Source organism: Vitis riparia, chromosome 18, assembly GCF_004353265.1.
Source record: "Vitis riparia cultivar Riparia Gloire de Montpellier isolate 1030 chromosome 18, EGFV_Vit.rip_1.0, whole genome shotgun sequence".
NCBI classification, from domain to species: domain Eukaryota; kingdom Viridiplantae; phylum Streptophyta; class Magnoliopsida; order Vitales; family Vitaceae; genus Vitis; species Vitis riparia.
The window spans coordinates 35,740,352-35,756,349 of NC_048448.1; the positions used below are offsets into that span (position 1 = coordinate 35,740,352).

The 15,998-nt window shown below is 33.1% G+C and overlaps 1 protein-coding gene and 1 pseudogene across 1 annotated transcript; both read left to right on the plus strand.

Annotated features, from left to right (window-relative positions):
• Positions 1–1,240: 1,240 nt before the first annotated feature.
• Positions 1,241–9,188, plus strand: LOC117907401 (annotated as a pseudogene).
• Positions 9,189–13,169: 3,981 nt separating this feature from the next.
• Positions 13,170–14,225, plus strand: LOC117907733. The gene is made up of 2 exons (XM_034821376.1): positions 13,170–13,326; positions 13,603–14,225. Exons 1-2 carry the CDS (start codon positions 13,273–13,275, stop codon positions 14,191–14,193), a joined length of 645 nt encoding a protein of 214 aa, XP_034677267.1. The 5' UTR covers positions 13,170–13,272; the 3' UTR covers positions 14,194–14,225.
• The last annotated feature ends 1,773 nt before the right edge of the window (positions 14,226–15,998 follow it).

The following is a 15,998-nucleotide window of genomic DNA, read 5'->3' on the forward strand; positions in this document are numbered from 1 at the left end:
GAGATTAGGTTTGAAAATTTCGGTGGGCTTGGGCTTGATATTTCATCTCATGCAGGCCCGAATAGCTGCATGGCCCCTCGACTCCTATGTATGGGCCAAGACTAAGAAATTAATTTCTTAAGAATCCCAAAAATTATAGAATTTAGTGGGTGTTTTATAAAATAACTTAAAATGATTTAATAACTTAATTTAAATTATTAAGTAAATTAAATATATGTGGTAAAATAATTTCATGATATGACTTAAAGTAATAAGCAATTTTAAGTAATTTTCAAGTTTACATCTTTATTTTATTTTTTTATCCTTATTTGTCTTAATTACTTCTATGATTTTCTTTACTACTTATACGACCTCTACTGTTACTCAACCTCATTTGCCCTAATTATGATTTATGACAATAAATATGTTAATTTAATAATTTAAAATAAGTTTTAAGTTAATTTTATTAAACAACTTTAATACTTAAATTAAAAAATTGAGTAATAAGTTTTAAATAAATAATTTAAGTATAATTTAACTTAAAATTAACTTAAGTCATTAAATAATAAATATTAAATTTTATCCAACATTCTTTAGATTTAAAATGAATTTACTATTAATTTTCAACTTATTTATCTTGAGAGAAACCAAAATAAATCAACAATCATTAATTCTGATAAAATTTTTAATCTCCTTTAAATGTCCATTAAAATTAATAATTTTAATTAGTTTTAAAAAATAAAAATTTAGGATTTGATACTATTTCCTAACTTAAAATCCAAAAATAAATAAATTAATCTTAATAATAAAAGACATATTTTAATCACAACTTTATAAATATAGAGATATACCATATAAAAACAAGCAATTAACTTAGAAGTTATCAAGCATCTTTTTAGCAATCAAACAAATTAAAAAGTATTCAATATTTTTAAAAATTTATTAAATATATAATTTTTATTAGAAAATATTATATATATACATATATATTAAAGAAAAATAAACAAGTATTAATATTAATTAATTAAGTTGATTTTTTTTATTATGTATCCAAAATATTAGGGCTTGTATATAAAATCAAGGGATGATTTTATTTACTAATATTTTATTTTCAAATATTACAATTGAAAAAATTAAATGACTAAAACACCCTTACATAATATGAGGTGGTTATTTTTATTTTAAATTTTTATTTTTATGGAGAAGAATGTGGAATAATGGGAATATGAGGTGAGATTGCTTCCAGCAAAGCCACACATAAGAAACTTCAACTACCGCATGGCTGGCTGCAGGGGCTCTTATCCAGAGCTCATTCCATTAGAAAATGCCCACCCTCAGCCTCAGCCTGAGGCTGAGCCACCGCCATCACCACCACCACCTCTCCTCTCCTCTCCACTCCTTGTTTTCTCCTTCGTCATTTCTCTTCAGCTTCAGGCCCAAGCGCTTCCACTTCCTCAAGCCATGCTCTTCCCTCAAACAGACCAAGAAACAGCTCCAAAAGACCTCTTCTGGCAGCAACGCTCCCCAGAGTTTGAGGTGGTTCTTGAACCCCAAGAGCAGTGATGGTGAAGAAGATGCTAGTGGTGGCGGTAACGGTGACGATGGTGGGTTGGAGAGTGGTGACACTGCAGTTAAAGGTACCCTTTTGGCTGGTCTGCTGCTTGTGGGTGTTGTTGGTGGATTTGCCACTGTTGGGTATGTCTACAGGGACCAGATCAATGCCTTCCTGACTCAGTTTTCGGGCTTCATTGAAGGTAATTTGCTATAATTTGTTGCATATTTGGTTTTTTCTGAGAGTTTGGTGTGCGTTTTGTTCATTAGGGTGATTAGATTTGGGCTTCCGCGGGGCCCTTTTTGTAGCCTTCTGAGAATTTGGGGACTTACAGTTGGGGTTTTATTGTTGCGCGGTTTGGTTGTTGATAAACCTCAGGAAAAGAATCAGAAATTAAAAACCTTGAAATTTTGATGTGGGTTCTGTTGATTGGGGCGATTATAATTTGGGTTTCATCGAGATACTTGTGACAAATTTCGAGGATTTGGTGCTTGCTGTTTGCTCTTTTAGGAAAAGAAAGGAAATTGACAAGCTTGAATTTGAATAGTGGCAGTAGATTCAATTTAGGGAAGTTTTCTGGATACCTTTAAGGTAATCTCGCAGTTATTGTCATTTCCCATTTGTTTTGGAGAATCTGGTGTGGGTAATGTTGAACGGGGCGATTACAATCTGAGCTTCATCAGTTTTGAGGTTTTCTAAGAATTCTGTGCTCAGGGTTAGGGTTTCATTGTTGTTGGTTGATTGCTGAGGCAAAATAGGAAAAGGGAAGAAGTTATAAAAACTTGAGTTGGTGTTATGTGTTACTTTGTTTTTTGAGGAAATGTGATACTCCACTAAACTAATCCAAATAGTGGTTTTGGGTGCAGTTGAGGTGAGGAGGGTTTGGAGTATGGTATGGGTTTTGTTGCTGGGGGTGACGGTTTTGGTTTCATCCAGGCCATTTAGAGGTTTTCAGAGAATATTATGCTTATAGTTAGGGTTTTCTTGATGCTCTGTTTGGTTGGTGAGAAACTATAGGAGAATAACAGTAATTAATAGAACTTGAATTTGGTGGTTTCAGTTGCTTAGTTTTCTGAAGAAATGTGAAACTCTAGTGAACTAAGCCAAATAAAGGTTTTCTGGTTTACAGGAATCCATTACCCATCTGGAACTTCTCCTTCTTTTTCTTTTGGGTTGGGGAGTGTTTGTTAACTGGACTGATTGCAGTTTTGTTTTCATCAAGACCCGTTTGAGGTTGTAGGAAAAGAAAAGAAAATGGGAATCTTGAATTTGGTGTTTGTGTTATTTGTTTTATGAAGAAATGTGAAACTCAGACTGAACAAAACTTAATGAGTGTTTTCTTTTAATTCAAATAATGCAAAATTCGAAGATGCAACGTTCATTATTTTGTATTATCTCCTAATAATTTTTTCCTGAGACCCAGGTGGAGAATGAAACAAATAGCCAAACTTCTCACAGCTCATATTACATTTCTAAGTATTTGGTGTGTTTGAAACTCTAGGCTGAAACTCAGTGGAAAAAGAGGATAACCTATGATATAATTGAGCATCTGGCTCCAGGTAGAGCAGAATGGTATTCAAGTGAAATGTTTGGCATAGACATTTCATTGTTTACTTGAGTTGTTTCTCTTCCTTGTGATTTTTTTTTTCAAAACCAGTTTTGGTAATATTAAAGGTGAGTTTAGGTGATGGGCAATGGCCCTGTTAGCTGCCTTGGTGAGTAGACATTTGTTTGATTTACAAAATGTACATACAATGTCCTGTGTAAGATGTGTTATACTACTACTACCTGCTTTACCACTAATTTTGCATTTCTTATTAATTCAGAAAAACAAGATATGGAAAACAAGTAATGAAATAAAGGAAAAAATGAACAAATTGTTATTTTTATACTGAAGCATTAAAAGATGACTAGGTATGGGGGAAATGGGTTGTTAGAGAACCTTGAGTCAATAGAAAAACGAGAAGGAAAGACCAAGCTGAGTGGCCGATCTTCCCTTTTTCTTGGGTGTGGTTTATTTGAGTATTAAGCTATAAATAATATAGGTTACCTGATTTTCATGTGTTCCATCCTTTTTTGTGGAGGAAATGCCCCTTGAAATGGAGCAAAATGTTAGTCTAATTACTAAAAAAAAACGCTATGAAGCACTTGTTAAATTACTATCCTAATATAGTAGTACTGCTTCTGCACCCAATTACTGATCCTTGACTTAATGCCTGGATCTGTGAAAGCTTCCCCTGGGTCCTTTGATGATACTGCAATCTTATTCTCATTCTGATTTATGCATTTCAAGTTGAAACTCAAAATTAAAGAGAATAAAAGTTGATTACGTATTTGTTGATATGGCCTTGCTTTGTACTTTCTTTTCTAGGCAACAATTTTTTTCTTTAATTTTCAAAATAGCCAGGACTCAAACCTGAAAACTCCCACGTCCCAACCTCAGTTCATTGCCAGCTTTTCCTTGTACTGTTATTTCTCACTTATCTCATAATGTTGAGGATTTGCTAAACTTATATATATGCTTGGGATCTTTTTTTGGGAAGAAGGGATGTTCTCTCTGATTTATATTGCCATGAAACTCGCTACTGTAGCTCTGATTATTTTTATAGGTACTTGAAGCACATATCGATAGAAATAGAATATAGTAATATTATTATGCTTGCTCTGTTTTCCATATAGAAAAGACCACTTATCATAGTCTCATACAATTCTTTGAATGAATAGGTTATGGACCAGCTGGATATGCTTTGTTTGTAGCAGTTTATGCTGGACTAGAAGTAAGCATTTGACCATTTTCTTAAATATGATATTTTATCCAAGCTGCATTCCATTAATCCATTTCTAACCTTTACCTTGCTTTTCTCTCATTCTAGTTGTTCACATTATAAACGTGGCCACATTTCTATTTATCTCATCACTAAGAGATGTGGAATGTCAATCTTTGTAGCTTCATAGTTTGTGACAAATAATCAGCTGATTTATTTAAAGTTTTAACCCTGATAATTATCTGACTTCCATCAGGTAGTTGTTCTGAAAACACATTCATGTCATGTTTTTAATTTTAACAGAAGTTTATTATCCTGTTCTAAAGCTGAACTTGAATTATTTATGTTGTTCTAGATCCTTGCAATTCCAGCCATTCCATTGACCATGTCAGCTGGTCTGCTTTTTGGCTCTTTTACTGGCACTATCATTGTTTCGATTAGTGGAACAGTAAGTTGTTTTTCTGCAACTAAAATAGAACAACTTAGCAACCTTAAGTGTTTTTCTTTTTCTTTATTGTTTTAAATGTGATGGGCACAGTTTTTACTAAAAAATGTATATTTTTTAACCCTTTTCAGGTTGCAGCAAGTGTTGCCTTCTTAATTGCCAGATATTTTGCTCGTGAACGTATTCTTAAATTAGTTGAAGGAAACAAAAAATTTCTTGCAATTGACAAAGCAATTGGAGAAAATGGTTTCAGAGTTGTTACCCTCCTCCGTTTGAGTCCCTTACTTCCCTTTTCACTTGGGAATTATTTATATGGATTGACATCTGTTAAGTTTGTTCCATATGTGTTGGGAAGGTTTGCTTCTTCTTCAGCCATTTTAATGTTCCTATCATTTTGGTTTCTTTATTGGAAAAAGTTTCTTGTGGGTTGTGATTGATTTGAAGACATCGGTTCTCCCATTCACACTTATTGGCACCTGCACTATTTTAATATGCTTTTGCTCTTAACTTCAATCAAGTTTTACTCTCTTTCCTTGGAGTTGTGAACTTTAATTTCGCCTCTTCTTACTCATGTAAAAAGGCTAGTGTAATTTTGCTATCATGGCTGGCTTATTGTTTGGCCCCTGTTATATTGTGTCCCAATTGTTATGGTTTATTGAAGTTGTTGATAGATAGGTTTTTGGTTAATGAAAGGTGACTGCCTTATTTGCTAATTGGTAAAATAATAAACAAATGAAAATATTATATAGTTCTTTTCAAATCATTAGTAAATGTTTTAATTATTTTTACTTAATCCTAATTAAAATCAGAATAGGTTCAAAATTCTGAAATTGGCTTGACTTCATATTGAAGTATTGGTTGTTTTGTGTACATGCATTTGTGTGTGTTACAATACCTATCAAAAAAAAAAAAAAAAGTTCCTGTTACAAGAATTGATTATTTTGTTTATAATTTTGGAAGAATTGATTGAAGAAATGATTTATTTGTTTAGTTCTTTGAGAGAGTTAACAATAATTTTAAAATTGGCCACTGAGTCAGTGTGTTATGTAAAATACTGTTGGGTTAATGTATCAAATCGAGATCCATCAATGGGTTAACATTTTCTTTCCGTCAAGCTGACCATCTTAAAAAACCTATGGATGGAAAATTAAAATTTGCAAATAAACTTGTAGATCCTTTTTGAAAATGTCATCCACTTTCCAATAAAGCTCATATGATAATTTTCATGCAGTTGGCTGGGAATGCTTCCTGGAACATGGGCTTATGTGAGTGCTGGTGCATTTGGGCGAGCAATCATTGTGAGTTTATCATTGGCTTATCCTGCTACTGCAAATCATACACTTATCACTTTTAATTTTTTACTGTTTACTAAACAAATAAAAATATTAATGACCTTTTATTTTTTATTTTTGATAGATAAACAACGATATATAAAAAGGGCCAAAAAGCCACAAAGTATACAGGGGGTATACATAAAAGCCTAAGACGAGAAACAAAAAGAAAGCGAGCAACCTCACCAACCCTTAAGTGGTCGCGAGCCACTCCAAAAAGCCTAAGAGTGAAGAGGACTCCTCTCCGATGTACACCCCAACCCAACTCCATAGATTACATACCAAAGAATTTTTGAGTTTTTGTATAGCTAATTACTCCCCTTAAAAGCTAATCTATTCATTTCCTTCCAAACCGTCCAAAATATACACAACGGAATGGAATTCCAAATCTTTTTCATTTTTTTCCCCACAAAAGAGCCCCTCCAACTAAATAACACCTCTTTAACAGACTCAGGGAACACCCACTGAACCCCAAAAATGGTGAGGACAATCTCCCAAAGAGCCTTAACCACTATACAATGTAAAAGAATGTGATTGACATTTTCCTCTTCACAGCCACACAAAAAACAACGGTTAGGGAGTTGCCACCTCCTTCTTTGAAGCCTATCCAAAGCGAGGATCTTCCCCCACGTGGCTTCCCAAGCAAAAAAAGAAAATTTTGTTGGGACCTTATCCATCCAAATGCATCTATTCGGGAAGGCGCAAACTGTGGAGCCAATCAGCATATTATAAGCACCCTTAACCCCAAAAGCGCCATGACCCCCCCCCCCCCCTTTCCAGCTCACTGAATCCTCCTCTGGAGAAGTCCTGAAGTCCCTCAACAAGTTGAGCATATCTCTTATCTGATCCAGTTCCCAATCATTGAAATCTCTAGCAAATCTGAGATTCCAACCTCCTTGACCAAGGCTTGAGTCCCACACTTTATTGACCGTTGCATTCCTGTGAACCGCCAAGGTGAACAACTAGGGGAAAATTTGGGACAACGCCGCATTACCACCCCACTTATCAGTCCAGAACATTACTCGTCCCCTTCCCCACCTTAAACTCTATGCTCTCCCAGCACCAATTAGTCTCCTTCATGATCTCCTTCCAAACTCCCACTCCAAAAGACCCATAAGCTTCCTTAGTCCTCCACCCACACCCCTCTTGACCGTATTTCACCCCAATCACCCTTTTCCAAAGATTGTCCTTCTCATAGGCATATCTCCAGATCCATTTACCCAACAAGGCTCTGTTTAGCAAGTCAATTTTCCGGATGCCTAGACCACCCTCCTCCTTTAGGCTGCACACCACCTCCCAGCTAATTAAGTGAGCTTTCCCCTCCAAGCTTCCCCCCACCCCCCCAAAGGAAGTCTCTTTGAAGTTTTTCAAGCCTTTTTGCAACAGACTTAGGAATGCGAATAAGGGACAGGTGGTAGATGGGTATGCTGGCCAAAGTGCTCTTGATGAGAGTGATTCTCCCGCCCTTGGAGATGCATTGTCTTTTCCATTGGGCTAGTCTTCTCCTCATTCTCTCTTCCACCCCATCCCAAGTTGAAGAGGTTAAAAGCATCAAAGGAGGAAGAGGTGCAGAAGACACCCCTGCTAGATATATGATTCATAATCTGTTCTCAGCCAATTTATCAATGCCGTAACCCCTTTGAAAAATGTTGTCAAGAACCATTTCCAACATATTTTATTAGCTTAGAGAATAACCATATGGCAGGGAGCAAAATTTAGCATCATTGATAGTAATCTATTTGGTACGTTGATATTGCATTATGTTATCGTATCAGTGATGGAATGACGTTAATACAAAGAGCCATATGTAGTTAGGAATATTTGGTCAAACACCATCTTTTGTCAAGAAGGCGAAAAACACCAGTTACCTTGGAATTACTTCTTCCAAGGTAATGCAATATCTTGGAATTACTACTTCTCGTCTGTACTTTTTAGTTTCCTTGGTTCTTTCCATTAAGTAGGACAATTTGTTGTCAGATCACTCTGGAAGTCTCTTTTCTTATTTATTTATTCATTTGAATTACTTCTCAGCAAGATGAATCTGATATTGGTTTGCTTGGAGGAAACAATTCGCTAATAACACTAGGCCTGGGACTATTGGCAACAGCATTGGCTGCAACGTATGTGACACGGCTTGCTAAGGTAATTCTTCTGTTATAATTTTGATATCATGCTAATTTTCCCCTACAATGCCAACAAAAAGAGTAACCAGATTACAATTATAACAAAAGTTCTATTTCCTATCTGACCATCCAATCATATTGACATACGTTTGCATACCAAAATTCCCATACCAAATTGTCTAATTGGTTTTACCACCTATTCTATATTATCTGTCAACCATAACGTTCTTTAGACAATCATAGATTATGAATCATACATAAACAGCTGGGGGAATAAACAGATAGAGAGACTTGAAAATGAGACGTTTGATCACACTTTACAGATCTCAAATCACAAATAAATAGTTGCAGGAATAAACAGATGGAGGATGAGACAGACTCGAACTCGAGACCTTTGGTTACCTATAACTATGCTATTGTGTTCAATTTACCAATTAGAGGGTTTTGACCTAAACGCTTAAGCTATTGGGTAACAGACCAACAACATACACTAGGCTAAATTCCCATCATTCAAAACTTATTTAAGGTTATGCTATGACATTATGTAGACATTGCCCTATGAGGTCCATTTGTCGTTGTGGACCCTAATACTTGAACTAATTCAGAGTTGAGCCAACTCATGCATAGCTGTAACCAGTCCATCCTAAACAGTTGATTTGTGGTTTCCTGGTTACTCATTCAATGCTTTCTTGCTGCTGATGATGCAGGATGCTGTAAAAGACATCGAGTAAACACCGGGCTGTGAATTTGCTTCAAGTAAGCATATGAGACTATGATATGCATAACCAATTGGCAGGCACATTACTATTATGTAAATTGGAATATATTTAATGATGGCCCAAAAAGAAAAAAATTGAAACCATATCATCAACAAGACCAAAATAGAAATCCTTGTATCATTTTTTTTGTTTTCTTGGGTTAAGGAAGAGAAGAGAGGGAACTGTTTCTATTGTTCTATGCTACATAAATAAATATGCATAGTTCTAGACTCAACTAGCTGAATCTGTTTCTTCTCTCTTTCTTTCTTTCTTTCTTTCTTTTTTTATTTTTTATTTTTTATTTTTTATTTTTTATTTTTATTTTTATAATTGGGATTTAAATTCAAATAGGGGTAAGAGTTGGAAACTGGGTGTCTTTATTCTCCAATCTTGTGTTTTGAGAGTGTAAATTTGAGTAAAATTTTGAATTTATATACATTTCCTGAGGTTAAGAAGGATGATGTCTAGAAATTCTTGAATTTCCTTTTTCTTTTTTATTATTTTTATATTTCTTTTCTTGACATGGGTTCTTCCAATATGGGATGTCTTGACTCCTTTGCTATTTGAGCAAAGGCAGAAGTAGGTAAAGAGTGAATTTATTACAGTGTGACCTCCAAGGGCTTGTAACAGCACAAAAGCCCTTGGTGGATGGTTAGTATTGAATTTCTTGAACCTCTCATTGCACTCAGAATCCATTCAATTTGAAAGTGATTTTGAAAAAGGATTATGGTTTTTAATGTTTAAAAGAGTTATTATTAGGATGTGTGGTAGAGGTGCACGGTCTTGGCTTCGAATTATCCGGTGCTAGTTGTTGAGAACGTGGTCAGCACTCTAAGATTTGGGTCCTTATGGAGAGTCCTACGGGTTTGGTCATGGAAGACTCTTGGTTATTAAAAAAAAGAAAATGTTATTATTACTATAACTATTATTATCATTATTATTAAATTTAAGCATTTGGTAAAATTTAAAGGTATTTTTTAAATTTTTAAAAAATAATTTAAAATGTTTTTTAGATTATCATTTCATGAGTGTTTTTATTTTTATTTTGTAATATAATGTATTAGTTCATATATTCTTGAAAGCATTATTACGATTTATATTTAAATATTAATTAATTCTAAGAACTTTCTTAAATTACTAATCAATTCCAATATATACTTTCTCAACATTCTGGTGCAATAAACTGATATAGTTCTTTTTATCATTTCAAAATAAATACTTGTTTACAAATTAATATTGAGAACCACACAGCCCGACAATGCAAAATTTCTACTTTCCACCAAACACACATGCCCTATAAACCAAGGGCCATCTAAAAAATTTCAGCATCTTTTATGGGTATTTTTAGAAAAATCATTTAAAAAATGGTTGTTTAAAGAACAAATACAAAAATACTGACTTTTAATCACTTGTCTTATTTTTGCATTAAACCCGATTTTTCAAAAGATGGATTTTTTTTTTAATATTTAATTGAAAATAGAGATATTCAACTTTGAAACTGAATTTATTAACAAATACCTAAATTTTAAGGATCATTTTATGGGCACAAGGGAGGCTCTAAGGAGCCTCTTCTCCTCAGCCTAAAATATTACTCAAAAGACATGAGAATAGATACAAAGTGAATAGCAAATAAAAAGTATAAAAATTAAAATATTAAATATTGTATCAAATCAAAGTTTAAAACAAACTACATTCAAGTTTAATAAAAGGAAATGAGTTTGAAACATTGCAGATCAATTAAAAGGAGCAAAACATTATCCCTAGCTAGATCAATAAGGTCTCCTTCCTAAGCTTTTTCCAAAGTTTTTTTTTTTTTTTTTTAAAAAAAATACAAGGGTGGGGGGGAAGAAGAAGCCTCGAAGGAGTTGCAGAATGGCTTTTTATAAGTGCTTCAATGTTGCTCTTAGTGGTATATCATATGGAGGCATAAAAAAATAAGATGGAAGATTCCATGATGCTTAGGGAAAAGTCCAAAAATAAGGACCTTGCACATTTATGGAGTTACAACACAAAATAATGCCAAAGTAGGAGAAAATGACATTAGGATATAAAGTGATACCATCTTGATGCCATTTTTTTTTATAGTACTTGGACTTTTTTGGCTCAACATTGTGCCAAAACTTGTGATGGCCACATTTTGGCTCTATCTTTGGATGAAAGCTCCTTAACTCCATAGCTCCTTTAACACTATTCTCTTTTTCATCAATACTTACTGATTTACTTGTATAAACAAATTATGGTCAAATCTTCTAAAAATTGGTGAGATTGATCTTTAAAGAGTTTGGATTATTTTTGCCCCCACCCCTTCAACTAGCCTAAAACTTTTGATTGGTTGACACAACATTGTATCATCAATTTTCATACAACTTCGATTATTTGACTCTACTCATACCTTATTCTTACTTCTCAAAGTCCTAAAAAGTTTCCAATAACATCATTATTCATAAAAATAGTTGGAAATATTAACGTTCAAATGAAAAATAGAAGAAAGCCGAGCATATGTAAGCTAACATATAATTGATTAATTTGGAAGTACGTTTAGTGATAACATGGAGCCTAAATTATGATTTTTTCCCTTATTTCTATATAATATATGACATCAATTCGTTTCGTTCCAAATTAATGAGGAAATTATTTAAATATATTTTTTAGATAATTTTTTGTCGGTAGGATAATCCTTTATTGAGATACTCTAAATAGGTGGTGAAAATTTTGTAATTAGAGATAGCACAACAACACTGATAATGCAATGGGTAGTCTTTTTTGTAATTAGGGTCCTAACTGTTTTTGTGAATATTATTGTAAATTCCCTGTAAGCTAAAATGTTTAGAACTAAAATTTCACAATAGCTAAAAGTGGATGATATAAAAAAATTTGGAAAAATAGTAATAATAAATTGAGATAAAAGAGAGATGGTAGTGATTCTAAAAATATCGCTCCAAGGCTTCTTTATGCAATGCCCTTATTCATACTAGAAAACCACCCCAAATGGATGGTCATCGGATAGATAGATCTTTGAATCATTTTCATAGACGATTATTCCACTATTAGAATTAAAGATTTCGATGGTTTCTCCAATTGCTTTTTGAGGCACTCTATAAGCGATATGGTTTTGTTAAGACTTGTAAGATAGGTCATGTATTACCAATATGAAAATTAATGTAAGTTTAATTAGGGTTAAAATTTGGCAAAATGACCCACCTAGTTTAACTTTTGATTAATCTTAGACAACTAATTAAATATTCAAGTTGACTTTGAATTAAGTTTCTTCAACTTGAATTCAATTTTGATTCAGTTTGGCTCAAGGTTCAGATAATTTAAGACTAATTTTAACCTAATTTATATTATTTTTATGATTTATATCATCCTATATGATAATATTAATCATTTTATTTATTTTATTTTTAGATTTTAAATAAAAATATAAAAATTATAATTATAATACTATTTATTTTTTTAGAATGATATATCATTTTTTTATTATTATCTTAAAATTTTATGATATTTACTATTTAAATTTTAATATAAATATATTAATTTTTTTTTTCATAGAGCATATAAAATTTGATATATTAGACTCAATCCGAATTTAGAAAAATAAGATTAAATTAGACTTTAGTTGAATATCACAATTAGAGATCGAGTCATATTAGACTCAAATTAATTATTTCTTGATTCTGATTAGATTCTAATTAAGCCATCAATCCCTTTCAACCCGTCTAAATTGTTCGAGAAGTGGCACCAAGTTTAATTATGATGACAGACAACTGTAAAGTTGGTGTCACCAAAATAATTGTTTGCAAGCATCACCTTGGTCCTTTGTGATGGTGATGCAAGGCCAATTATCCAAAACGCCGTGTATTGCCCATACTCCAAAAGCCACCTCTTCACCGCCAAAATCTCCATCAGTGACAACTGTACTCTCTCCCAAAGACACATGTCCTAAACACTAAGCGACACCCAGATGTTTTGACCATCTTTTATGGCATCATCACATGAAAGTGCTCTCATGAGGCCACGACCCTCACCTACATGCAAAGCCACGTATTTGTATATCATTTTCTCAAATCAGTGTGTCACGGTCTCATTGCAGAGGAATAAAGTTTCATGAAATTCCTAAAAGTTACCTTAAAAAAATGGAAGAATAATCAGTGGAAAACTACCCTCCACAGGTTATATACATGGCCACCACCTTTGTCCTACAAGTAACCATTGGTTGAGCTGGTTTTTCATCTGTTCTCTGGAGTTTCCTGAAGTCCCCATTTCCCTTTTCCCACTTCTTATTTTCCATTTTCTGTTTTCCTACTTTCTTTACTACAATGAAGTGGTCTCCTCAAGATGCCATGAAGGCTTACTTGCACACTCTTCAACTGGTAATTCTCATCTTTATTTTCTTGGAAGTTTTCTATATTCTGTTTGGCGGCTGTGAGAGTAAATCTAAGTTCTTCTGTTTGGTTATTTAGAAAATGAAACTAAAAATTTTCTGTTTGGCTGTTGGCTAAATTATATTGTACAATTGATAGGAATCAAATGGGATGTAGACATAAGTTTCTTTGTGTAATTAGTTCATTTTCTTTTCCATTTTCCTGCACTTTCTAAGTAAAAACACTCCCTAGGGTTCTCACTATCTTTTATTTTTGTTTTTTCAGTGTAAAACCCACTTCAATGATCAAGATTGCACTCTTGGAACCAGAAATCTCATTCCACCCCAATGCATGGAGTTCATATCAGCTTTGGCGGCAGGAAATCAATCTAAATTAATGGTGCAAATCACCTCAGACCAAGGCATCACCCCATTAACAATTGCACTTGCAGTGGCTGCAAAGCACACCAAAGCTCTATTCATCTGCATTCTTCATCAACTTCAAGATATAGAGGATTGCAAAGCTCAACTTTCTTGCTATAATCTCGAAGACGTGGTTGAGCTTGTACAGGGAGATCCTTGTGAGGTGATCATGGGGTTTAAGAACATTGATTTTGCTGTAATTGACTGTAAACTTGAAGATTACTTGAGATTGTTTAAGATTATTGATGTGAACCCAAGAGGGTCTGTAGTAGTAGCGAGCAATCTTGAGAGAAGAAGAAATGGAGCTAGTTTTGGTGAAGTTGTTAAAGGGAGGAAAGGAGTTGAATATGTGACTCGATCTATAGGAGAAGGAATGGAGTTGACAAGAATTAGATTATGTTGTAAGCCTCAGAAAAAGAGGTACAAGAGATTCCATGTAACTTTTGAGAGTTGAAGCATTTATAGTATCAATCTTTTCTTATATAAGTAATAAAAAGTTTTAGATTCTTGCCTTCTTATACAACTTGTTGGATAGGCAAGTTTTTTATTTTGCATATGTATCCATTGTGTCATTGTAAAAGCTTAACAGAAGGGCTTTTTAGATTGAAAATTGTTCCTGCCTTAATATTGAGATGGTAAGAGAAGAATCACAGCATAAGTATGGTGTCCAAAATAATAATTGAATATATATGATGTTAATGAGAAAATAGGTCCAAAAGACGATTATTGAGTGGTGTAAACTAAACTGTATTGATGTTAATTTCTTCATAGAAGAATATTCTCAATCAGAGGAGAACAGTTATGTAAATGAAAAATGTTCTTTATTAGAGGTGGTCATGTAAATGAAGGAAGATTCAAATTTGAATAAGAAATGAGAGAGGGTTAGAAGATTCAAAGGTAATGTAGCCTTAGAAGGTTATCAAACGGAACAACCTAGAAGTGGGGTTTGGAAGGGGAGAGGTGAGCTTAATAAAGGAAAACCTTTTCTCATCATTGTTGATCTTTGGGCTTATTTATAGGAGTTATTTTTTTTAGTTAAATATGTTAGATTGTGAAGCTTGAATTAGTCTTATAGAGCTTTGCAAGGGATGTTGCGGGTCTAGCTAGAATTTTTTTTATTTGATAAATGATGAGTTTACCCTCATCGAATATTAAACCCTTCTATGACTGAGGATTTTGTTTTTAGAGGGAGTATAATTACAATTGAGAGAAGAGTGAGTCAAAATAACTATCAAATTGTAAAAATAACCTCTTTTAATTTTGTTGAGAAATGATCATTTTTTAACTCTTTTACCCCCTCTTTGTTTTGTTTGCCTCTAAAAACATCACCTTCTCACTTCTTTATAATGCATTTATCTCTTTAGTTTACTTTTTTTTTTTCACTAAGCTTAATTTTTCATTAAGGTTATGACTTGAATTACACTAGAGTTAAGTTTGGTTTATAAAAAAACCTAAGGTTAAGTTTTCAATTATAATGGTAATATGAACCACACTATGGCTAAGTTTTCATTTTATCTATAAATAATTTAATTATGGTGACTTAAATTGTATCGTCTTTAAATTTCATTTAAAAAGAGCTTAACTAAGGTTAAATTTCCATTTTATTTATAAATCGTATTAGAATGTTCATCTAGACTTAAATGATGGATTGTAGGATTGGGTGAGAACAAAGTTGGATTAGAGATATAACTAGCAACAACTTTCTATTTGATATCATCTTTCAAAATTGCACCAAAACACACACACAACTACAAAAAACTCCAATCAAAATCACAAAAAAAAAAAGCAAAAAACTTCGATAATAAACAGTTTTAAAAATTCTAACCAAAGAACAACCATAAAAAACCCTAACAAAAAACAACGTAAAAAAATTATAACAAGAAACAACTATAAAAAGCCCCAAAAAAACCATTGTAAGGACATCTAACAAAGAATAAAGAGAAAGATGAGAGAGTTGCGGCCGATATTTGTTCATCGATCTTTGTAATGGGTTTGAACTTCACTAGAAAAAGGGGGAGAGTCTAAACCCAAAGAAAGAGAAAGAGTTGGGTATGAGCAATGAGAGAAATGAATTAGGAATGAGAGAGGAATGTTATTTTGAGGAAATAAAGAAGGCAAAAACATCTAAACTAGGTCTTTTTTTTTTCTTTTTTTTTTGAAAAATAAGTATGAGGGGTTATTCTTCCAATTTCAAAAGTGTTTTAGCTCTTTTAACCAAATATCTTTAAAATCAATAAATGAATATAAAGAAGGGTTATT